Source organism: Phocoena sinus, chromosome 2, assembly GCF_008692025.1.
Source record: "Phocoena sinus isolate mPhoSin1 chromosome 2, mPhoSin1.pri, whole genome shotgun sequence".
Taxonomy (NCBI): domain Eukaryota; kingdom Metazoa; phylum Chordata; class Mammalia; order Artiodactyla; family Phocoenidae; genus Phocoena; species Phocoena sinus.
Genome location: NC_045764.1, coordinates 43778094 through 43803829, shown reverse-complemented (window position 1 = coordinate 43803829; position 25736 = coordinate 43778094). Strand labels below are relative to the sequence as shown.

At 47.1% G+C, this 25736-nt stretch overlaps 1 protein-coding gene across 1 annotated transcript in view; it reads right to left on the bottom strand.

The window, feature by feature from the left end:
• Positions 1–10755, bottom strand: part of ST8SIA2 (ST8 alpha-N-acetyl-neuraminide alpha-2,8-sialyltransferase 2) — a 57030-nt gene extending 46275 nt beyond the window's left edge. The window contains 1 exon segment of the mRNA XM_032623694.1: positions 10658–10755. Coding sequence (XP_032479585.1) covers positions 10658–10755 — 98 coding nt within the window.
• Positions 10756–25736: the final 14981 nt, after the last annotated feature.

The window sequence follows — 25736 nt, the reverse complement described above, 5'->3', positions numbered from 1 at the left end:
CCAGTTTTGGGACTGCCTGACCCTGGAAACCGGGGCACTTGCTCACTCCAGTTGTCTTCTGGGAGTTGCCTGGCATGAGCCTAAATGGGGAGAGTCAGCTGTATCTCAGCAGATGGTAAGAAAAGCGCAGCTAGGAACCCAGATCTGGGAGAGAGGCGTGGTCTGGGCTATCTGCACCCTTGGCCTCTCACCTCTCTCCCCACTGCTTCCCTCCCCCACCACTCCCTGACTTCCATGCAGTTTAGACTTTGACAGAGACCTTATGGACCCCTCCACTGAAGTTAGACAGGAAGGCAGGCCAACGAGTAGTTACAGAGAGTCCATGAAAAGTGTATGTTTGCACTTTCCAAGGTCCTAAATCCCAGGTGTTGGGAATTTGGGCCCCCTCCAGCAAGTGTATCCAGATATGCTCACAACAAAGAAATGGTTTGTATATCTCTAATTCCAGTCTACGTCCCTTTCTCTTTTTCTCCCTCTACTGCCTCCCAACCATGATTTTTGTGCTATATCATTTTTTGAATTAAATAGTACTCACATTGATGTTGCTTTGTTAATACCACAACTATGCTCTTCAAATAAATCAATGTATCTTGAGCACCTGCCAGGCACTCTTCTGGCTGCTTTCATTTGTGTGTGTGTGTGCGTGTGTGTGTGTTTAGTTGTGGTAAAATACACCTAACGTAAAATTTACCATTTTCACCATTTCCAGCTGTACGGTTCAATAGTGTCAAGTACATTCACATTGCTGTGCAACCAATCTCCAGAGTTCTCATCCTGCAAACAACACTGAAGCTCTGTGTGCCAACTGAACAGCAACTCCCCTCCCGCAGCTCCTGGCAACTACCCCTCTACTTCCTGTCTCCATGAATTTGACTATTCTAGTCATATAAGTGGACTCATACAATATCCGTTCTCTGTGTCTGGTTTATTTCACTTAGTATAATGTCCTCAAGGCTCATCCATGTTGTAGCATGTGTCAGAATTTCTTTCCCTTTTAAGGCTGAGTAACATTCCATTGTATATACATACCACATTTTGCTTATCCATTCATCCGTTGATGGACATTTTTTGGCTATTGCAAATAATACTGCTATAAACACGGGTATAAAAATATCTGTTCAAATCCCTGCTTTTGATTCTTTGGGGTATATACCCAGAAGAGGAATTGCTGGGTCAGATGGTAATTCTATTCTTAATTTTTTGAGGAACCACCCTGCTGTTTTTCACAGCAGCTGCACCATTTTACATTCCCACGATTTATCATTTACTCCTCAGAACACTGTGAGTTGGATACTAGTAACTCCATTATACAGATTAAGAAACTGAGGCTCAGAGAGGTGAAGCCACCTGCCTGAGGTCACACAGGTAATAAGTGTTTCATCAGCGATTAGAGCCTCAGTCTTTCCATAGCAGCTCCCAGGGGCTCCAAAGGTGTGGCCTAGTGTCCAGAGGCAAGAGCAGTGAGTCTGGCTCACAGGGAAGACTTGACAGTCCTTACTGACCGGAGAAAAGGAAGGCCCCAGGCTGGCAGCTGGGAGAGATTTACAAAGAAGCCCTAAGGGAGTCATCCTAATGACGCTGGAGGGTAGAGCTTTGGCGGCAGTACCCTCTGGGGAAGGGGCTGCAGAGCCTTAGCTGGCTCCACCCCCAATGCTAGATGGTCCCCGTCTTCTGGAGCTATTTGTCGAGGAGCTGCTGCTCTCTCGTGCTGCATGCAGTCTAAGAGGCTCTCTGCCCGGGCCAGGACCTGTACACCACTGTGGGTTTCTCTCTTGCCCTTCTATTTGCCTCTCCTGGGAACTAAACCTATGGACTGGGGTATAGTTTGGACATCAGGCAGAGTCCGCTTAGAGCTAAATCCCAAACTTAGGAACCTCAGAGGTGCAGCAGGAGGGGCTTTGCTGCTTGCAGGAGAAGAGCAAACGAAAGTCGCCTATCAATTTACCAGCTCATTTTCTCCGGGTATCTTAGCCTCCCCGCTGCATTATTTAATGGCATTTACTAAGCAAGAAGGTGTGAATTAATCCTGTGTAGCGCTCCTCCGAGCATGGCCAATATTCTTGTTCTTGAAATTGGAGATGGGAAACCTAACAGCAAGCGCCCACACCTCGCTGGACAGAGTTCAAGGGTGTGTGCCCCCCCTCAGCCTTGGCTGAAACGTTGCACCCAAGGGCGTGGTCGCCATAGTGCTTGGGAGGCTCACCTGACATGCCATGAGTCCTTTCTGAAGTCCTAATGTTTCCAGCTTCCCTTTGCAAACTGTCTTTGTGGTACAGAAAATGGCCCAAGGCAGGAGACGGGAGGCAGGGGGGACAGGGGCAGGCGGCCCAGTGATTCGGGGACACAGAGTCACTATGAACAGCGTGGGTGATGGAGTCGGGCAAACTTGGCTGGCACCTCATTTCCTTGTTACTGGCTGTGTGTCCTTAGCAAGTCTTGGCACCTCTTTGGGCCCCTACTTCCTCATCTGCTGATGAGCAAACGTGGCAGCTGTGAGGCTTAAGAGATTGCCCCGTACAGCTCTCGGCACAATGTCAGCTCCCAGGAAACGGGCTCCCTGGGCCTGTACAATCTCCCTGCAGAAGCCTGTCCCCTCCCAGCCTACTTTATTCCCTCCTTGCCAGGTTCCGGGAAGCGGACTGCACTAGCCCTTCTCTCTTTCCCCAGAAGAAAATTCCTCCAGGCCTTAATCGTCCGTGCTGTTTTTCTCTCCCATCAGTGTGTGCGTACGTGTGTGTGTCTACTCTAATGAGTTGGTCAAACAAATGTGCTCCAGAACCACTCTGATGAGACCTGGTGGGGACGAAGAGGGGGCTGGACGGGAGGGAAAGGGGGAAGGTGGAGTGGCGGGCACCATTCCAAAACAAGATGCTGTGGATCTGGCGACCCTAAATCTCGTTGATCTTCTGGGCTGCCATATTCCATTACGGCCTCACCTCTAGTTTCCTGTCTCCTGAGCTCTCTTCCAGCGTTGCTGCTTTCCGGGTTTCTCTCTCCCACAGACCTCTCTCTTTCCAAGCTTCACCCTTTGGAAGCTCGAGCACGCATATTTTCCCCACCGGGTGTCATTTCGTACGTCCGTTTGGGAGAGTTCTACTGATTCCCTGGAACCTGGGTTCCCATCCCAGCTCTGCAAGTGACTAGCTCTGTGACCTTGGCCAAGTTACTTAACTGTTCTGTGCCTCAGGTTCCTCATTATAAAATGGAGATAATAACAATATGGACCTCATAGGATTAGTTGGGGGGATTACAGGTGCGAACAGAGCTAAAGTGCTTAGGCTCTCATATGGCACACAGCAGACCCGCCCCAAAAAACATGACTGTTGTCACCGTCTGCTGGCGTCAGCCTCCACGGAGGAAAGATGTATGAGGAATGAGCCCCTGTTTCTAGAAGCGATGCCCTCTGTTTACTCTTCAAGGTAAACTGAGACCCCAGACTACAGATTTCAGTGATCGGTAACATTTCCAAAGAATTGGGGCTGGGGACTCAGTTTAGGAAAAAGATCACAACTACTCTCTACCATCACCCTCTTTCAGGAAAGAAAGGACATCAATACCCAAAAGAAAAAAAAAAAAGAACAGCATCTCAAAGGATAGTTCTTGGGAAATGACAGTTGGCATACTTGAAACTAACATAATTGTCATGGCTACATTGTGTTTTTTATTTTTTCTTTTCTTTTCTCCTTCTGGATCAGCACTGGGAAATGCTGATCTCAGGGTCATTTCAACCTCCAGCCATCAACTAAGAGAAGGAGGAGAAATTGTAGCCCGGAGCCTTAAAAGGGGACCAGGAAGCAGAGCTGAGCGTCTCCGTGTTTCTCCAACAATAAGAGCAAAGTGCTGAGGAAACTCTGTGACAGAGCCAGGAGCTTCCTTCTCACAGAGCAATTTCAGAACTCAAACACACACCCACACAGCAAGGCAGGACGCTGGGTTTCCAAGAGCAGCGAATCAGGATTCCAAGTGCTAGAAGTGTCCCTGCCGTGTGTAATACAGACACCCCTGGAGCAGTTCCCTTTGCCACTGCGAAGTCTGTGACAGCTGAAGCTAAGAAAATGCTGTGACAGACAGGTCCTGTCAGGACACTGGGTGGCTTCCTAGCCAAGTGACCAACTGCAGGAGACTGGGGAGAATTTAAATCCAGCCCAGCTGCCCCCCAGGAGAGTGACTAACCCCAACACTTAAGGACAAGCCCCAGACCAGCAGTCACTCATTCACAGGGGACGGTTTCCCTGCGCGCAGATGACACCCAAGCGTCTCACCTTGGGGCTTCTCCTGGAGAGGTGGACCTGTTCCTGTTCCCTGGCAGGAGGCGGCCACCTGACCACCCCGCTGGTGGCATTCATGTTCCTGCCCCTGCCTTACTCCTTTCACTGTATCTTTCCACCTGCCTCTTGAATTTGTTCTCGCTTGAGGCAGCTGAGAGGTGCGAGGCTCCTGAAACCCACTGAGGGTCCTCGCAGCTGCTATGAGTCTTGGCTAATCCATCACGATTCCCTGGTTTGACCAGTGTTTGAAAATCATAACACCACTTAAAAGTGCTTAATAGAGAAAATCTTTGAGATGACACACATCAACCTGACCTCTTACTTCTTACTCCCTCAATGTTTCAAACACACAACACAGCCTTTCTGTTCAGCATCCTTTCTGGGGACCAGCCCTTGGAAGGAAACAGTTGGCCCCAACTTAAGTCTGCTCTTAACGCCAGTGTGGAAGCCGTTAAGGTGATAAAGATGGACAGAGCAGGCATTTCCTCTCCAGGCAGAAGGAGGATGCGGGAGGTGCTGGCACTGTCGGCAGTGGCAGGGCCAGAAAGGGCTCTCTGGAGAAAATGAGCTGGACAGAGGCTTGGAGGTGGGGCTCTATATCTTTGCTTTTTATCTGAACTGACAGTGGGAAACTTATCACTGGGTCCTCCTCTTTTACAAATTAGAAAGGTGCTTTCATTCCCATTGGCCTGTTCTACAACATTCTGAGACAATGAAAACTGTGCCCTTAACTGGGCTGTGGCCTCCATGTTGGATACACATGTTGGGAAAAGCAAGGGGCTTTCTGAGCAAGCGGAGGGTGTTTAATTGTTATTAGAATCGTGTAGACCTTTGGGGTCAGAAAGGCTGAACGCTTACTTTTGCCATGTGCTAGGCCCAAGTTTGTTCATCCTAAAAATACTTTATGGGCTCTATTTACTAAACCATATACTTGTCACCAGGGGCTGGGGATAAGGGAAAAAAATAAAACAAAATTGTTGAGTCCATCTCCATAGGATACTGTCACTATGGGATGCTAAGTGTACACACAGGAGAGGCAGCTACCCCAGACTGTCCAAGGAAGGTCTGGGGTCCTGGAATTCTTTGCAAAGGAGGTGATACTAGCTTTCGCCTTAAAGGAGGAGGGAGGGGAAGTAAGGATGGGTGGGGTGTGGGGTTAAGAATAGTGTGTGCAAGGAGGTTGTTCTAGAAAGCAGTAAGAACATGTGCAAAGGCACAGAGGCATGAAGTCATGGTACATTCCAGGGAACTGTGAGCAATACAGAATGTCTGGAGGCCAGGAAGGCTGAAGAGAGAGGCTGGGGCCAGATTAGGTATTACCTCGTACGCCATGCTAAAAGCAATGGGAGCCTTTATAGAATTCCACTATCTCTGAGAAGTATTTATCATTTGCGATCTACAACATCCCCAATTTGTAAAACCTAAGCAATTTTAAAATCAAGCAACCCCGCTTTACAAGGGGAAAGAGGCCCTGAGTGGTGAATTGGTTTCTAAGATGGATATCTATTTGCAATTTAAATTTGATGCTAGGAACAGTTGGCAACAAGGGCTTGGAGCAAGTCAGTTAAACACCAGACTTTCTTTCTGTCCTATTTTATCCTCCAATCATGTTTATACTTGAGTGAAGTACATGAGGACTGGGGCGAAGAATGGGCTTTAAAAAAATGTTGCACGGTCTTGTGTGAATATGTGTGTTTCTTACAGAGTGCCTGGACTGCAACTGCCCAAGGTCATTTCCTTTCTCATCCACCTGGACTCATCCACTGAAAGGTGCACCTCACCTCATTCTCAGCTGATGGCAGTAGTTGCCAGCCCACGGATCTGAGGGTCAGAGCTAGTCCTTCCTTGTCTATTACCTTCCCAGACAGTGTCCGATGTTTGGGGGGCACCAGGACCCTGACCATGGTGTACTGGACGGCATCAGTTCTGACCAGTCAGATGTCCATTCTCGCAGGTCAGTGCCCGAGAGGGACCAGTTGTTAAGCATCTTTAACTATCACCTAATCCAGGTTCCTGGATACCCAATCTTGTGGTGTGTAGAAGTGAGGAAGGCGTATTCAACTGACATCAGAATCAGGGTTGCAATGGAATGGGAGTTTTCTCTCCTTCAGAAGCTATATAGCCCAAGGCCCCACCTATAAGTCTGGGATGCTCAGGCCCATGGCCAGTGAGCTTGTCTGGCAAACCAGGGTATAGCATCACACTGAACTTTGACTGCACCAGAGGGGCACTTTGGGGAGACGAGCCCCGAGTCCTTCTCCAATCCTCATTACTCACCTTCCCTCCTTCTAAACCGCTGAGGGCAGGGGAGCAGGTAACTACTAAGTCAGACCAGGCTCTTAGGAAAACTGGGCCTTTGAAAGGATGTGGGGGGATGAGTTAGGAAGGCTAGTTCTGAGACCTATTATGTAATGTTACTGCAGGGGGCAAAGAATTCGAAGGACAGGGCAGTCTAGCACGGCAGTCAAGACAGGGGCTTTGGCTTCTCTTAGAATTAGGGTCATTTGCTTTATCACAAGCAAGTTATACAACCTCTCTGAGCCTCAGTTTCCTCACTGATGAGCTAAAGATAGCCACCCTACCTAGCTTCAAGAGGTTTGGTGAGGACTGAGTGAGCTAGTGCTTCAAAGCAGTAAGCACGGTGTCTGGCAGTATTTGTGCTCAGCAAATAGTAGCTTTTGGAGCCATTAGTAGGTGACCATTGGGTTGCCAGGAGGATGACATGTGTTAGCGTCTATAAAGCACTTGGAATAGCTCTTGGTTCATAGCAAGCACTCAATAAATAAATGAATGTTAATGACCACCATCATCTTCACCTTCACCATTGCCATGATTTCTGTTATTACTAGCTACATCCTCTTTAACAAGAGTTCTGTAACTATTTTACGATTAGAGACCTCATTTGGGGACTAGGGCATTGGGTTATAAGTGAGGAGACCTGTGCAGGCTTGCCCTGTCCCTAACCAGCCAGGGTGTGATCTTGGATAAGAGATGCTACTTCTCAGGGTCAAATTTATCCTAATTGTAAAAAGAGAGGAGGTTTTTTAGGGGGAGCCCTGCACTCCTTTCCCACCCTAAGGCTTTGTGAGTGTCAGCCTTCCCTAAGGATGCCGTGTATGCTCATCACTGGGCCAGACCCCAGAAAGATATTTATCCAGTAGATGTTTACTGAATGCCTTCTGTGTGTCAGGTTCTGAAGGCATCACGGTGGGCAAGACAGCCGTGCCCATAACTCTCTCTTGAAGGTTACACTCAAGACTAAAGCCCAGGGGATAATCAGAAAAAGAGTTTTAGCTTACGACTTGGTCCAACTGACTCTAAATTTGGGGTGCTGCGTGAGTTGATGGGGGCTGTTTTACCAAAGCTCCACCCAATCTCTGATTTAGAATTTGAATTCACTCTTCGAATGCTTTGAAGAGCATTTTACATTTTTTTTTCTCATTCAGCCCTAGGGAGACATTTCCCCAAGCAAGCAATTTAGAAACAGAACTTTGAAAATCATCACTTAGGAAGAGACGTGTCTCTAGGGAAATAGCCCCTGGAAGAAAACCCCTGCCCTTCATAACCCGTTATATGATTCCTTGGGCAGGACAGAACTTCTGAGATCACCACAGCAAAAGCCTTATTTTATAATAAAAGGAATCAAGAGTTTAGCAAAAATATATCTCAGTTTTGTTCCTCTAGACGATACACATGAAATTGTCTTTCCTCTTTTACTTCTCATGTGTTAATCCTTGGAAAATTTACTTCAAGAAGAGATTTTTCCTTCTTTCCTTCCTTCCTTCCTTCCTAAAAGATCACAGGGTGCCACCATTGTCTTCCAGAAACAGCCATCCTTTCACAGAATTGTCTTCTCCCAGGGAGTGGTACTGGCACGTAATTTGTAATCTTCCCTAGCACAGGTCAATATCAAGTAGGGGAAGGGTGGGCAGGGCTGGTGCAATAGCACCGTGGTCTCGAGGATGATCCCAGGTCTCCCGGAAAGGCAAAGCATAGGGGGAGGAAGATGAGTCCTCCTCCTGGCGCCGCCTCACTGGCCACTGTGCTAGGGCACTGAGCCCCCGCTGGCTGCTCAAAGCTGGGGTGCTTCCAAGGATTAAATAAGAGACTGAGCTTGAAACTTGGCTTGAAAAACAGATATAGGGGGCTGCGGGGATTCCGGTCCTCTGTTTCATGTCCTTCCTCCCCCAGTTATGGCAAATCCCAGATGAGTTAACAGTGTGTGGGGAAGACTGGGGGTGGGGCTGGAGGAGGGGCTGCAGGAGAGGGGTCTCAGGCCTGGGTCAGGACTGGTCAAGTCAGGGGTCAGCCTGCGGACAGGGGCAACAGAAGGGGGGATAATGTCACACCAGATGACACAAAATTGTTAGACAGTTTTCCCCAGTGTGGGTCCAAGCAGGACCCCCCCACACACACACAATGAAACACATCCATAGCACAAGAGCCCTGGGATTTAAATATATATGTAAATGCCCTTCTTAGCTCAGGCCTTGCAGCTTATTTCTGGATACCGTTAGAACAACCTAACGTGGGGAGTAAGGGCTTTACAACACATTTGGCAGGGAAGTGTAGCATTATGTGCAAAGTGATTTATCGATTGCATTTTAAAACTTAAAAGTCACTGGCCTATAGAAGAAATTCGGTAAAAGTTCAGTGAATGGACAAGCGAGGGATGCCTGAATGGGTGCAGCTCTTACGTTTTCATAGCAGAACAATGGGCAGCTGCTGGTCCTTCCCTCACACGTCAAGGTCAGCAAGTGGTCTGGGCCAGGCGGAGCCCACATCTGGGAGAAGAGTGTAGGAGCCGAGAGGAAGACCCTCCCCACCGCGTCCTCCATCACCTCAAGCCTTGCCTTGCCTGATTTCCTTTCCGATCCACGTTTTTGAGGCGAACAGCTACAGAACGTAGCGTTTCTCTATCTCCGCGTGGGAGCATGTCGTGTATTAACTGAACACTATTTGTGAAAGTTTTCTGAGCTCTTGGGGAAACCGAGAATGAGGAGGAGGGAGAGGCAGAGAAACGTTTGGTGCTTGAAGAGCACTGGAGTTCACAGAAGGAATTCTGCGGTGGCCAAGATGGGAAGGGGCAAGGAGAAAAGGAGAGAGCAGGTAGTGGCGCCTGCCCCAGGTTTGAGTCCTTAGGGCCTTGGCATCCTGGATCAGGACTGGCCTTTCCCTTCTGAGGGATCTGTCAGCTTAGCGAGCCCTCAATTAGCGCTGATAGTGAATGAAATAACAGATGGGACAAAGGAGGGGCGCACGCGGTGCGGGACTAGCCCCACGGAGGAAGGGACTTTCTGCCCACTCTGCGACCTCACTTTCTCTCTGCCCAGGGCCAGGAGGCTCTCCAAAGGGCCCCTCAGAACCCTGGCTGCACACTCCCCCCACCTGCCTACAGCGGGTTGGTGGCTCTTTGTAGCGCCGAAGCGGAGAGGGGCCGGCCCAGGGGCGGGGCGTTACTCTCAGCCTCCAGGACCCACAGCAGGTGCGTCCCGCGCCGCAAGCGCGCACTCTTGGAAGTCCGGCGGCAGGGCAGGGGCTCGCGGTTCCCCCGCTGCCCCCGGAGAGATCGGGAGAAAAGCGAGGGCTAGAACGCGTGCTAGGCACCCTCCTCCCCAGCCCCCGAAGACGAGAGGGCGGTGGTACAGACTTTCCCGAAAGGTCTCCATCGCGGCGCTGCGAGCGCACAGGAACCCGGGGGCGTAAGGGGAGCCGCGGGATTAGCTAAGCGCCCAAAGCCAGGTGAAGGTGGGGAAGGGATCTCAGCTAACCCCCGCGCGCTCCGCCTCTAGCGGTGTCAGCCCACACCCCTGTGCTGGGCTCCCGGGCCGGCGGGAGGCGCGTGTGCGTGTCTGTAGGTACTGGGGACACTCGCCTTCCCGGGAGCCCGTGAAGAGCCCCCGCCCTCCGCCCCGGCCCGGGGATCCCCTCCCCCAGCACAGAGATCCCCGCGCGCCCCCTGCCCACTTTGCTCAAGCGAGAAAGCGGCCGAGCAGGAGACAAAGAAACTCCTGCCTCCTCCACTCTCGGCCCCTCCGCCCGCCCCAGACACTCCCGGGCGCCCTCCCTCGACCCCGGAGACAACGCGCGCGGACATGCAGAGGAAAGGAGGCAGGGTGGGCGAGTCCGCTCCCCGACGCGGACCAGCTGGAGGCTGGCAGTGCTCCCTGCCCGGGGACTCCCAGTGGCAGCCGCGCCCCCACCCTCCGCTCCCCAAACAGTCCCGGGCTCCCTGCACAGCCACCCCCGGCCCAAATCGTCCCCCGGCTCTCCAGCGGAGCGACAGGGGGGCGCGGCGCACACAAAGCGGGCGTGAGGGAGGATGCGGAGTACCGGGGTGGTAAGAGATCCCGCCAGGGCTCGGCACGGGCCCAGGCGCAGCTATTTACCCGATTTCTTCTTCGATCTCCGAGATGTCTGCGAAGATGAGGAAGACCACGAGCAGCGTGAGCGCAGCCAGCATCCAGCTCCGGAACTGCAGCTGCATGGTGGGTTCGCGCCCACCGGGACCCGCGCGGGCCGGCGCAAGGAGCTGGGGCTGGAGGGCGCAGCGGCAGGCGCGGGAGCCTCCGCGCGCGGCGCCCAGCGGGGCAGACACCCTGCGCTCCGGGCGAGTCCGGGCCGGCGGCGGCGGCGACGACAGCGGCAGACAAGGGTTGCTCAGGCGCGGCGAGCCGGCTCGCTCCCTCTCAGCTCCCGTCCGCCCCTCCTCTCTACTCCCCTCCCCTCCCTTCCCCCGCCCCGCGCGGGGCTCCGCGCGCAGTTTGACAGCTTCGCTCAGCTCCTCTGCCCTCCTCCTCCCACCCCAGTCAACTCCAGTGTCCAGCCTCCCGCCTTTGCTTCTCCCGCCCGGCTTCTTTCAGCTCCCGAGGGCGCTGGGATGTGGCCGGAGCCTGCCACTCCCCGCTTAAGGAGGCTGGGCTCGGGGCACCGGGTGCGTCCGCGTACAGAGCTGAGCCCAGGGAAGAGCGCGCACCGCCCGGCGTACCCCGCCGGCTGGCAGACGCCCTCCCTCGCTCGCTCTTTGTCCAGAGCCCTCGGTTTCTCACAAAGTTTTCCCGACACAAAGACTAACACCTGGGGACAGCCCCCGCGCGCGACGAGGAGGCCGTTTCAGCCAGTCAGAGGTTTCAGCAGTTGACGAATTAGGAGGGGTGGTGGAGGAAGGGGAGGGGAGAAGAAATATCCAGGACAGGCCAACTTCGGCAGGGATGCAGATTGCAATTTGTGGGCGAGGTGCTCGACCGCCGAGAAACCACCGCCTTCAGGAGCTCATCTTGGTCTCCATTGATAGACCCAAGGAGACCGGGTCCAGAGAGTCCCCTGAGTTGACTGAGCTCTTGCAGCCTTGCCTAGAACCCTGGCTCCTGCTGGAGTGACTGCTCTACCCACAATGGCAGACTCAGTGCCCGCCCTGCCTGGGCCCTCGCGGTGCTAATTCTGAGCTGGGCTTCATCTTACCAGCTCTTGCCCTCTCCTGGCAAAATCAATAATCCCCGCCCCGGAGTCTTATCTTGATCTAAAGGTCTGCTAGAAAATATGGCTCCCACAAGGGGTAATGCCCCCTGTGCTGAATATTTTATGCTTCCCCAACCTTAGACAGCTTAACTTAAATTACATTTTGCACCAACCATTAGCCTGGGGTGGGAAGGGCCCCATTAAGTTTTACTGGAATTAGATAATTACCCAAATTTTCTTTTTCTTGCACTAATTGTAACAATCCTGAATTCGGAAACTTCCCAGAGATGACAAGCTGGTTATGAAAGTGAGAAGCTATATGGAATGTCCTCTCCGTAAAGCCCTGGTGAATGAGTGGGAGAGGCAGATTGGCTGTGCCCCCGGAGCCACCCATACAGAGCCAGGTCCCAGAGGGGCGTGGAGAGGAGCTGGCAGTGTCTAAGCCCCTTCAGAAGAACCCTGGGTTGGTAAGAGGGCCTTTTTGATTTCCCCTCCAAAGCACTGGCTGTGCTCTGCCTCTTTGCCTTCTTCTGCCTCTCTGTGTGTAGGAGTTGTATTTGTTATCATTTTGCCTTGTTTTTCCGAGATGAATGGTTGGGATTGTGGGATAGGGAGAGGACAGAACAGGATACAGCTGTTACGCTGCTTAACATTTCAATCACTCATCTGTTCACTCCGTCACTTGGCAGTATTTATTGAGCACCTACTCTGTGCCAGGCTCTGTGCTAGGGGCTAGAGATAGCGTAAGAAGAGAGAGGCCATGTTTCCTGCCCTCTAGTGGTTCATGGTTCACGAGGAAGACAGACCTGGAAATCTGTAGTTGTGGTAGGGGGCTGTGAGCTACAATACAGCTGTGGCCTCTTGAATAGCTTATAATTGATTAATAAGATCACCCGCAAAAGCAAGAAGGAACTGGCTGGCCTCTCTCTCCCCAGCTCTCTGCTTCTCTACCAACTACACTCTTACTATGCGGAACATCGTGGAGAGATTGCCACGATCCTAAATTTATCCCAGGTCAGGTAAACGTCACTGCTATAAGCACTGCTACAATAGAGTCTATTTCCACTTCCTATTAGGTGACCCGTGTTATCATCCCAGCCTCAGAGGCTTCCTTCTTTGGACTCACTTGAGGAGTCATTATAAGTGGCTAGGAGGAGTAGAAACTTGGTGAATAGTTCCATCCCTTATAGAGAAATCCTTGTAACCAGACCCAAAGAGCAACATCCCTCAAGTACATCTGCTGGGAAGTAGCACTAGCTTTATAACGTGGAGGCTGTCCTTGCACTGAGAGTCATTGAGATGGGATTTTACTCGGAGAATAATAGGGAGCCCTTGTGATAGTTGATTGTGGAATGCTGTCCCTAAACACTTGGGCTTGAGTCTGTGTGGGCCAGCTACTCTTACAGCGATCTGTGTACATTCACCGCCCCTTGCAGCTGTCTCCAAAAACTGAGTTTGTTCCTGGGATCTGGAAAGAGGAAGAATGATTGGATCAAAGGTGTCACGTCGGCTGATGCTGGGTAACCTGCCGTGTGGGCCCACGCTTGGCTTGGCCATCCTGACCCCTCCTCTCCTTCTGACCCCTCTGTTTAAGCGTGACTTTTTCCTGCCTTGGTTTGTCCAAGAAACTGGAAGGTCCCACAGTAATCATTTCTTTAAGCTAAGTCATTGAATGTGTGGGTTAAAATATAGAAGTTTATGGGAGTGGCAGCAAATGAAAAGTCACTACTACCCATTAACATTTTAGCTCAAATTAATGGAGTCTATTAGCTATTCAGGCTCCTCCTCAGGCCCCGGGAAGTGCGTATTAATGAGGGAAAGAGGAACAGGAAGCTCTGCAGAGCCCTGAAGGGGCTCAGTCGAGTCACACCCAGTCATGGGGCGGTCCCTTCTCATCCCTGACACTGGCTAAGGGTGTGCTTCCCCTTCCAGGGTCCAACTTCAGGAATGGGGACCGCAACCCAGAGCTGAAACTCGGAGAAACTCAAGATTGCATGTACCATTTACACATCTAACTGAACTCCCTCCACCTCTCACCCCCAGATATATAGACTTTTCACCAGAACTACTTCTTAGGTGGTAGTGAAGAATCCTTTTGGCAATCCTTTCACATGTGTACCACCTTCTTCATTTTACACTGGAGGAAACGGAGGCTCAAAAGAGGCTAAATTGCCCAAGGTGTTTCACCTGGCAGAGAGGAACTTTTAATTCAGTTAGGCCTCCCCTGGGCCTCAGCAACTTCTGGGATCAGATTGCCAAGGCCCCCTCCGGCACTCCAGGCAGCTCTAAATGGATTTGTAAGCTACCATTGCCTTTGATTCTTACTGTATCTTCTTAGTTCTGGGATGTCAGGATTCAAGGAACAAATTTATCTTCATTCCCTGAACACCCTTCATCATTGGAGAGACCATGATCATAAATCTCAATTCTTGTCTTTCCACATGAAAGAGCCTAGGCCTTTCAGTCCATCCAAACTTGATTTAAAAACTCAATAATAAGTAATAATTTTCTCATTCAGAACTCTTACCTGGTAACTATCACCCTTGACCTCTCTCCGAGACAGAGAGAATTTTGACATTTTTAACATTTTAGAATGTTAACAACCTGCAAAGTGGTAATGACCTGACTTTTTCATCGTCCCTGAAGCAGAAGCTATGAACAGCTATCGGTGGGACAGGGTGGGTTGGGGGGTGTAAGGAAGTAGAATATCTTAATCGGAACAGACTAATAGGCTGTTGTGTTTCTGCACCTCCAATAGCTGAGAGAACCTGCCTTCCTTTCTGAAATTTACTCTAAATTTGAATGTTCTCAGAAATGCAACTTTTCACCCTTCAAAATCAGAATCGAGCCATAACAAGGAAAAGTAAACAGGCACATCTGCTTTCCATCTGTAGCTTTTGTAAGTGGTAAAACTGTATATTAGCCAAAGAAAGGAAGGAAATATATCCAGGCAATTGCTGTAAATGTTTCTGGGATTATCAGCAGGAGATCTTGGAAGGGACTTAGGAATGTGCTCCCCAGAGAATTGGAGGTGTTAGCAGAGAGTGGGGAAATGGTTCAGTTTTGCTGGGATTTTTCTAACCCTTCAGACGGTATTAAAGGTAGTTTGAACCAAAGCATGAAGTCAGGTACCAGATGGCAAAGGTAAACCTAAAAGAATGTCCTCACTTTGCTGTACATCTGAAACTAGCACAACTTTGTAAATCAACTATACTTCAATAAAAAAGGGTTTAACCAAAAAAAAAAAGGAATCATACAATTAAAAAAAAAAAGCATCCATGATACCAGTCCTTTGTCAGATACACATATTAAAAATACTTTCTTACAGTCCAAAAAAAAGGTATGTCCTTTCTCTATTCTGACCAGTTCTTCAGCAAAATTATCACTGCGATCCTGGAATCAGCTTTCTCTGAGTCAGCTCACCCAACTTTGCTCAGAGTCCAGCGTGACCCCTCACCTGCCACCACCCCTTGAGGCATCTGAGGAAGCTGGCCTGAGCCGGCCATCCCTGGCACTCAGTTCTGTGTCTCTTCTTTTAACCTCAGTTTGGATCACGGACCTCCATATTTTCAGAGCTGGAAGAGTGGGTATAGACAGCTCCTGGCCACTCATTTACTTAAGTGTTGCTGTATCACCTGTCATGTGTCTGGAACTCTGCCAGAGGGCTGGGATGTAGTGGGGATCCGTAGGTACAGTTTCCGCTCTTCTGCAGCTTGGAGTCCTGGGGGATTTTACAGATGGAAAACCCTGGGACCCAGAGACAAAAAGACTTGACCACAGCCCCACTGCTAATTTCAGAACTGAGAACAGAATTCAGCTCTCCTGTCTTCTAGTTGAGTTCAGTGCTAGCTCTCCTGCACATACCAATTGTATTTAGTTTTTCATGACATTTCAGTGAGATTGTAAATTCTCAAGGGGTGTGGACCTCTATTTCTCTTCTGGTCCCATGTTATCCATTATGGTAGAAACTAACTCAATACCTGTTCCAGCCATGGCCAATCTCAAGCCCCAACCATCACCTCACTGAAGGCAACGTTGAGAAGAGTTGATATAGTATTTCTACCATGTACAGACCATACATGAAATAATCTCAAGAACATAGGTAGGGGACTTCCCTGGTGGCGCAGTGGTTAAGAATCTGCCAGCTGGGCTTCCCTGGTGGCTCAGTGGTTGAGAGTCCGCCTGCCAAAGCAGGGGACACGGGTTCGTGCCCCAGTCTGGGAGGATCCCAGATGCCGCAGAGCGGCTGGGCCCGTGAGCCATGGCCCTTGAGCCTGCGCGTCCGGAGCCTGTGTTCCACAACGGGAGAGGCCACAACAGTGAGAGGCCCACATACTGCAAAAAAAAAAAAAAAAAAAAAAAAAAAAAAGAATCTGCCTGTCAATGCAAAAAAAAAGAATCTGCCTGTCAATGCAGGGGATACGGGTTCAATCCCTGGTCCAGGAAGATCCCACACGCTGCAGAGCAACTAAGTGCGTGCACCACAACTACTGAGCCTGAGCTTTACAGCCCGCAAGACACAACTACCGAAGCCGGCGTGCCTAGAGCCCGTGCTCCGCAACAAGAGAAGCCACCGCGATAAGAAGCTCATGCACTGCAATGACGAGGAGCCCCCACTCGCCACAACTAGAGAAAAGCCCACGTGCAGCAACGAAGACCCAATGAAGTCAAAATAATGATAATAATAATGATAAATAAATTAAAATTATAAAAAAGAACATAGGTAAAACGTAGAAAATAAAATTAAGAAGTGATGCATTCCGAGCATGCATTGCCTTTAATATAATTTATTAATGTAAGTTTATATACTTTAATGTTTAATGACAGCCCTGTTTAACAGTCAGGCATTTCCAGCACAACACTGGTGACCAGTGGCAACAGGAAGTTGCCACAGTCACGTCATCCTGGTGAGCAGGTTTGGTGAAATACCATTTCTAAAGTAGACTCCAGATGGGATAGTCTCCAAAGCCATGGTAGCGTTCATCAGAATATCCAGCTGCTGGGATCTTAGCACAAAACACTGGTTAAAGGGGAGTGCCCCTTGGCCCCAAGTGGGTTTCTTGTACAATGTCCCTTTAGGAGTCCTCTTCTACTTCTCCTCAAATGTATTATTTGTGGTTGTATGTCTTTTTTCCCCAGTTCCCCAAGTCAGGTTTGATAAAGCAGATTGGGAAAGTTGCAGAAGGATCAAGAGGCCAGTGGTTTTATGAGTGAATTAGTTTGGATTAAGTTTAGCTGCAAGCAACAGTAAACACAAAATGCCCAAAACCAAGTTTTTTGTTTTTTTGTTTTTTTGTCATGTGCGAGTCTCCAAGCACATAGCCAGGGCTGGTTTGGCCATGGGGTCCCCAAGGTACTTAGGGACTCAGGTCCTTCCAGCTTTCCTCTCTCTCATCCCTACAGTGAGGCCCTTTCCTTGTGACCCATCACATCCAAGTTCTAAACAATAGCATGGAGGAAGAGACACAGGCAAAAAGAAAGTTCTTGAAACTGGTCACATGATACTTCTGCTTCTGCCCCTTTGTCCTGAATACTGTCATGTGGCCACGCATAGCTGCAAGAGAAGCATGAACAGCTCTTTATTCTGGCCTTCTATGTGCTCAGCTAAGAAGTCTATCATGGAAGAAGGGAAGGAGAGATGTGGGAGACAACTGGCAGGCTCTCCCATAGTGGGGATGGAAAAGACCACGGCAGGCTTTTTCTCTCCCACCTCTAGCTCTGCACACAAACCCTCATTAGGCCTGCCTTCAGATGACTGTGTGAAGCAAGGACTTGCTGGAAGTTGCTGACCAGAAATAAGCATGTGTGTGGGTAGCAGAGCTGTTTCTGTAGCTGAGTTTCATGTTGTTGCATTTTCTGTTTCTTAGCACCCTATTTTCCTACCTTTATTTCATTGTTATCACCCTAGGAGGCAGTGTAGTGGTTTGTATTAAGCAGGTATTTTGGTTCTAATGCTTTGACATCTGGATCCTTGCTGACCCCGGAGAGACAGGGAGACCCTGCCCAGGGTAGTCAGTTTCTAGAGATGGTAAAGGATTTGCCTGGAATTGTACCTTTCATGTGCAAGCCAAACAATCCAGGGTCTACACCCCAACCACCTCTTTATGGGGCTCTCAGTCTGGGCCACTATCCCCTTGTCCTAAATACCCTAAGGCCAGTACCAGATACCTAGAGACAGCCCCTATGCCCCAGAGCCCACTGAAATTATGCAAACCAGCCTATCCTAAGCCTGCTTATCCTGCCTCACCTGTTCCTTTCCATGGAAACCACAATAAAGGCTCTTGCCCACATTTTTTCCCTACACATTCTGCTTTCTGACTGACCCTGGTGCTTCCCCTGGTGGTCCTGCATGGCATGGCATGCCCCCTCCTCTTGGAACTGTGAGTAACAAACTATCTTTTCGATGGCTCTCCTGATCCATTTGCCTCACTATAGCTGAAAAATAACACCTACATTTAAAAACAGAGCAGTGCTCCTCAAACTATTCGTGGTGCAGGACCAGCATTTTTATTAGGTTTTAAATTGCTCATTGATTGCAGACCAGTGCATGTCCTTCTGCATGCCTAGTATGCATTTCACACCATGGGCTACTCACTGTGGCTGTCAGGCATCCCCAGACCCTCTTCATCTAGGGGAGCCCTTAATCACACACAGAGATGTTGCAAATGTGAAATTGTTATAAAAGTTTCTAAATGTTTGTCTTTACTTTCTGTACTCCTCTGAGCAGGGATCAGTAACACACAGTTCACACACCAGTACTGGTCCATGGACCACACTTTGAGTAGTTCTGGTTTAGAGTTGATTTCCACATCACACAGATCACTGTTCAGAACTTAGCTTCTTGTGTGATCTGTATTCAAGTTTCAGTCTCCTAAATAATAAGTGAGGAAAATAACAATACTCAGCTCACAAATTTCAGTGAGAATGAACTAAGATAACGTATCTAAAGTACATGGAATTCTAGCATAAAGTAAATGCTCATCACATATGGACTTTCATTTATTATTTAGGATAATGCAAACATAGAAAGGATATATAAATAAAATGTGAGCAGTGGTTATTGCTGGATGGTGAAACTTGAGTTGATCTGTATTTTTCTACATACTTTTCTCTGTTTTATAAAATTTTCTACAATGATCATAAATGACTCTGTAATCAAGAAAAATGTCATTAAAATTTGTCATGCCTATTTTCTCTGCACTGAATTTTTTTCTCCCAAACTTTAATATTCTTTCTCAATAACCCAACATAAACACACATATTAAGAAAATTGGTTTTGCGAACAATTTCCAATCTTTCTTTGATGTTTCGTAAACATCTACCTAGTATTCATATTGCAATTTACAATGAAGGAAAGCACGGTCTACAAAACCGTGCCCCACTCATGTTGGGAGCCTTGGAGATTCTTCCCTCTCATATACTTCTCACCTGACGTCACTGATCATCACTTAACCTGGATTTCTCTGTTGGTTGTCCTACATCTCAGCCCAGCCTCAGCTTCTGGAGCAAAGGGGCGATTCAGAGAGCCACCTGCAGGGAGAGGAGACAGTGGCTTAACGCCCACATGGTACCCAAATCTTGCAACTCGCAGGGGCTGAGGGGGCCTCTTCCCCTCTGCCCCACCATTGCTCAAATTCTGCTGACCATGGTTTCATGCTGGCAACAATACTGACGATCTGTTAAAATGAAGAGTGAGAGTGAAAGAAACATGAAGTTCATAAAGACATCCTTTCTTTTCAAATCTTCACAAATAAAGTTCTTGTCCAGGCCTTCAAGGCATCCTATGGTGTGCAGCTCTCTTTGAGAAGAATAATCCTCACTTTAAATGCAGTTAGGTGACCACTACACATCTTGAAATATCCTCTTTTTTGCTGGGAGGAAATTTATTGAGATGAAAAAGAAAGCCGTAATTTAAGTTTCCTCGGACAACATATATTTTTTTAGAAATGTATTAAATCCAAATTGTCTCAAACTCATCCAAACTCTAAAAGGGTATTATTACTACTCAAGATTTATTACAGTGAACATTTTCTTGGAAAGACTATCTTTACCACCAAGTAGAATTGCATGTTTTTATGTTACAGATATTCTTCATAGTACATTGGGATCCCACATGCAATTGAAGCTTAGACTAAAAGTTTACATACAGGGAGATAATTTTGACAATTCTGAATGATTATGGAGATTTGTAGCTGTGTACCTGCCTTTACATAAGCATATTATTGGTGATAGCTATGAGTTACTTGCTTCCAAGTCCTTAGTCAGTAATAGAACCCCAGCTATAACCATGATCCAGTGAAGAAATACAGTCCGTTTCTTAGGTTTCTGGAAATTCACTGAGATGACAGATGAGAGCTGGGTCCCTCTTTTGGTCCGAAAGCTGTTTAGTACATTTTCCTGAGTGGCCCTGGGAGCCGCCTCTAGCCATCTGACATCAGTGGGAGGTAGACTGGGCACCTAACAGCCACCCTGGTGAGCCCTTAAATTGCTCACATACTGAGTCAGAGAAATGCCACAAGATTTTCCCAATATAGCAGCGCATGGGTCCGGAAGAGATCAGGAAGGCCAGTTTACTCTTTCAGTTTTCTTCCAAAAGGAAAAAAACTGGAGTCTCAGATCCAGAAGGGCCCCATTGTGGGTTATTTTACCTCTGTAAGTGCTCATGAGGTCCTTGGCCAAACTCTCTCACATCCACTGAGTCAGCTGTTTGTCTGGATTGTGCTTCTAGAGCTTACAGGGAAGGTCAGGAAGAAAGAGAGACCTAGTGACAGCTGGAGAACTTGGAAGACTTTCTTTACAATGTCCTTCCTTTCCCCTTTTCCTTTGTGTGAATAATCCCCATTTGGACAATTTGATGAGTTTTGTAATTCTTCTTTCTGGGGGGTGTATAGTTGATTTACAATGTTGTGGTAGTTTTAGGTGTATAGTAAAATGAATCTGTTATACGTATACATACATCCACTCTTTTTTAGATTCTTTTCCTACATAGGCCATTACAGAGTACTGAGTAGAGTTCCCTGTGCTATACAGTAGGTCCTTATTAGTTATCTGTTTTAGATATAGTAGTGTATATGTGTCAATCCCAGTCTTCCAATTTATCCCTCCCCTCCCCTTACCCCCCAGTAACCATAAGTTTATTCTCTACATCTGTAACTCTATTTCTTATTTTGTAGTTTTCAAGATATAAGTGAGTTCCTTTGGCCTTTTATAACAAACCCCCCCTCACATTCTCAGCACTGTCATCCTATTTTCTACTTGAATTGGTAACGTCTTGGCTTTTATGTGTTTTATAAACCTTTTGTTTTTTTCCCTATAGTTCAGCTCATTTCAAAGGATACTATTCTCTTGTGGTTCCAGGCCTAGCAAAGGGGATGTCATCTTCACCTCCCCTTCCTTACCATGTCTGTGTGCCAGCCGCTGGGAGGGGCAGATGTCCTTCATGCAGGATGAGTGCCCCAGGATCAGACCACAGCTGGCCTCTGGCAGAGGTGTGCCACTGCAAAGGAAGAAAACAAAAGCAAAGCTGCATTCATTTCAAGCTCCATTAGGGGCATGTGTTGGGAAAGGAAATCAATGGGAAAGATGAAGCTGGCAGGAAAGGAACTTCTTTTCCTTCATTTCTAGAATGGAATTGACCACAAATAACGACAAAGCAGAAATCACTAAGCGACATCTATTTTTAAAAATAGGGAAATTTAAAAATCACATCCCAGAAACATTTTGTTGTTATTTCTAAAGCATAGCTAAAGAAAAAAAAAAAAGAAGATAAATACTAAAAAGATTACTGCCACTTGGTTCTTTTTTCCTTCACACGGAAAAATATTAGCCAGGACCCAGGACAACAGTGCACAGCTAGCCATTGTGAGATTATGAGAGGGAGACTCTTTGAATGAAGAGACTCTTTGAATTGTTGTTCCAAGGTTGCTGCAGCCGAGTTTGAGAGGATAAACTCTTAAGTATCAATAATATTGATGATTCATCATAATTTTCTAGATAATAGAAAACCATTTTACAGTTTTGCTTTCAGAAGCCGGTAAAGAGAGGGCTTTCACAGGGAGAGGTTTACCACTCAAAAGTCATCCTCATTCACTGACAAAATAAAATATAAAAGGTATTTTCAAAGAAGATGTGGATAGGAATAGAGTTTTGGATGTTTGTAAACTAGTCCCTGCAGAATCAATCCTTACTCTGCATTCATACAACTTGTGAATTTATGGCCGTTCCACAAAAGGAGGAAATTTTTTCTATCAGTCATTTGATTTCTTTTATGCAGTCAGTCCTGGATGCTTTCATTTCCACTCATTTGATAAGCTTTTCCCCCCAACTGCTTTTGTTGTCCTGCTGTAATAGCTGAGGGGAACCACCAGGTGGCACTGTGCAAGATGGGCGGCGGGGTGGGGGTCGGGCTTACCCAGAATGACGTGGTATCCCTGGGCTGAGCCAGTGCCAGGAAAGTACTGGACCACGAAGAGTCGAAAGGGAAATTGGGAGAATGGGAGTATAGCGAGGAGACAATCACCTAAAGAGGCAAGAATCTCACATTTTGCTTATTGACCTGTCTCAGAAGCCAGTTTCAATCACAATGTAACTGGAATTGAGATGAAAAAGTCGTTACAGTAGTATCTCTGGAGATGAGTTTCCAACGCAAACAAGTCAAGGGGAGATGGATGTGGATTATCAAAAACTGGTTGGAAAATCCGAGTTATTCCTTCAGAGGAATCCAAGGTAGTATTTCTTCAGAGGAGTCCTTTTCTTAATGCCCCTTCTAGCTTGGGTGAAGAAATTAAATTTGAGCAGTTCTTCAAACAATCAATAACAAAAGTCAGTAATAGAATGACACCTTGCACCATCAGTGAAAATCAATAATAAATCAACACTTTGCACTATTCCTGATTTGGGCACAACCACAGTAAGATGTACATTTCTAGCTGTTTTAAATCAAAAAGTTAAAAGTATGAAATGTCCCCACTTTCCCCAGATATCCTGACATATAATTAGGACAAAAACCAGAGTCTTTCTCTTGACATCCCTTCCCCTCCCCCAAAGAAAGGGATATAAAACAGCAAATCCACTTCCTTGAAGGAGGAGGAAGAGGGTGATATTAAGACAGTATTTGTGTCCTCACAGCTCACACACCTGCCACAAGATCCTAGTAAACATCTTCCCCTTATGTGCCCAGCTCTGTGTCCAGCAATCTGATTTTTAAGAAACTGAAGCCAGAGCTTTTCCCTCAGAGTCTTTGCAAAAGATCCCCAATTCAATTATGAGGTGACACTTGTCACATGTTGCATAGATAGAGCTGCACCCAAATCCTCATTAACTTAATGGATTCCTATAGTCAGTCCTCCAGGGATGTGGAGATTCATGGCAAGTGTGGGAGTGTTTATAAATGCATCTCCCATTACTCGCAGGTTCTGAAAGTGAGAGTGTTCTACTCCTGTAGCAGGTAGGGAGGAAGGGAACACAGTACCAGAAAAGCTGTCATCATTTGTTCTTTCATTTATGCTTTTTATGACACCTAGTTTTGCTTCCCAAGAAGAGAATGTTTATTAATCTTCATGCCCTTTGTCCATCTTGGAGTTCCTGCTGACCCATTTCATATGACATTTTTGGAGTAAAGACTTAAGTGTCACCTATCTAGGGCAGTTGGCTTTGCTTACAGATTGCATTTTTCCATGTCCAGAGGAAATTATTTTTTACCAAGTGTCTCTCAAGTATAAATCACGGATCATAAACTCATAGCCCAAGTTTACGCTGAGTCACAAAAATATCTTCTTGGGCCAGCAAAGTAGCTTAAAATGTTTTGAGTCTAAAGGCCTTTAGTGGGCCACAGACTTCAGCTCTCAACAGGGTCCACCACTCCCTGTTGTTTTAACATCTAGTCTGATTCACATACCTGTGATCTGTGCTTGGCTCCAGGGGCATCTAAGAACTAGATCTGTGTGAAACTCACATTGTTGTTAGGAAAAGAACCCAGAATGTGTGCACTTTATTGAGGATGGGTCAGCACCTTCTCATATAATAGATTTTAAATAGAGGGGGATAATCCCATATACTGTTCACAGGGGGGTAATTTGGAGCAACTTCTCTGGAGGGCAAACCTAGTGATATAATGGAAATCATGTTATATGGGACATCTGTTCTATAGAGGAATTGATGGTCAGTGAGAATGGAAATGGGCAGACCCACCAGGAAGAGGCCTGCTCCTGCACAGCCATTATGCTCTAGGAGCAGCAGTACGATTTACAGAGAGGAATGAAGGCCTTTTGTTAACCTAAGTCCATTAAATGGAGATCAGTTAAAAACACCTCATAACATAACAAAAGTCTTTAAAAAGAGTATGTCCTCAACCCAACAATTCCATCCATCTCTAGAAATGTTTTCCTAAGCAAACATATAAATGAGCGTGGAAATGTTTAGTTACAAGGATGTTCACAGCAACATCGTTTATAGAAATGGAAAATCGAAAACAACCAATTGTCTGGCAATAGGGTTTCATGAATAAATCATGTGATGGCTATTCAGTGGAATACTATGCAGTCCTTAACTCATAAATAAGTGACATTTGTGTATATAGAAGTTAGGTTGCATTTTAACCTAAGTGTCCATCGACAGATAAATGCATAAAGAAGATATGGCACATATATACAATGGAATATTACTCAGCCATAAAAAGAAACGAAATTGAGTTATTTGTAGTGAGGTGGATGGACCTAGATTCTGTTATACAGAGTGAAGTAAGTCAGAAAGAGAAAAACAAATACCATATGCTAACACATATATATGGAATTAAAAAAAATGGTTCTGAAGAACTAGGGACAGGATAGGAATAGAGACACAGATGTAGAGAATGGACTTGAGGATACAGGGAGGGGGAAGGCTAAGCTGGGATGAAGTGAGAAAGTTGCATGGACATATATACACTACCAAATGTAAAATAGATAGCTAGTGGGAAGCAGCCGCATAGCACAGGGAGATCAGCTAAGTGCTTTGTGTCCAGCTAGAGGGGTGGGATAGGGAGGGTGGGAGGGAGGCACAAGAGGGAGGAGATATGGGGATATATGTATACGTATAGCTGATTCACTTTGTTGTACAGCAGAAACTAACACACCATTGTGAAGCAATTATACTCCAATAAAGATGTTAAAAAAAAAAGTTAAGTTGCATTTTTAGTAAGTTGAAGTTTAAACAATATGATCCCACTTTGCAAGCATAAACATGTACATATTTTCATGGTGGAGTGGGCATCGTCCAAGATGGTGCCCAGGGATGTCTGCCTCCTGGTATTCATGGCCTTGTATAATCCTCTTCCAATGAGTAACTTGTTTCTTACCAGTAGAACACAGCAACATTAAGGGGATTTCAATTCTATAATCAGCCTACAAAAGATTGTGACTTTTGTCTTGCTATCAGACTCTCTCCATTGCCTTCTTGGCTTGTACATTTTGATGAAGCCAGCCACCATGTTGGAAAGGCCCATTTGGCAAGGAACTGAGCACAGCCTCCAGCCAACAGCCACTGAAGAATTGAGGCCCTCGGTCCGATAGCCCATGGGGAACTGAATGTTGCTAGCAACCACTGAGTGAGCTTCCCCAGTTGAGCCTTCAGATGAGACCCAGCCCTGGCCAACATCTTATATGCAGCCTGTTGGAAACTCCAAGAAAGAGGATGTCCAGAATCCTGACCCATAGAAGCTGTGAGATAGTAAATGTGTGTTGTTTTAAGCTGTCAAGTTTGTGGTAATTTGGTACTAATAGATAACTAATACCTAGGATAAGAGGTCTGGAGGTATATATTGGAAAATATTGGTTGTCAGTATGTCTAGATGGCATGAATGTAGCATTCTTAAAATGTTTGGGGGCTACAAATCACTTGCACGTGATACTGGCAATCTTTTATATTTTATTCTGATGAAAAATTTGAGATTTTGACACTGTTATTGAATAAACAGAAGAGTGTCTTAACAGTTTACAATGTATTTGGCTGATTTCATATACTTATGTCAGAGCG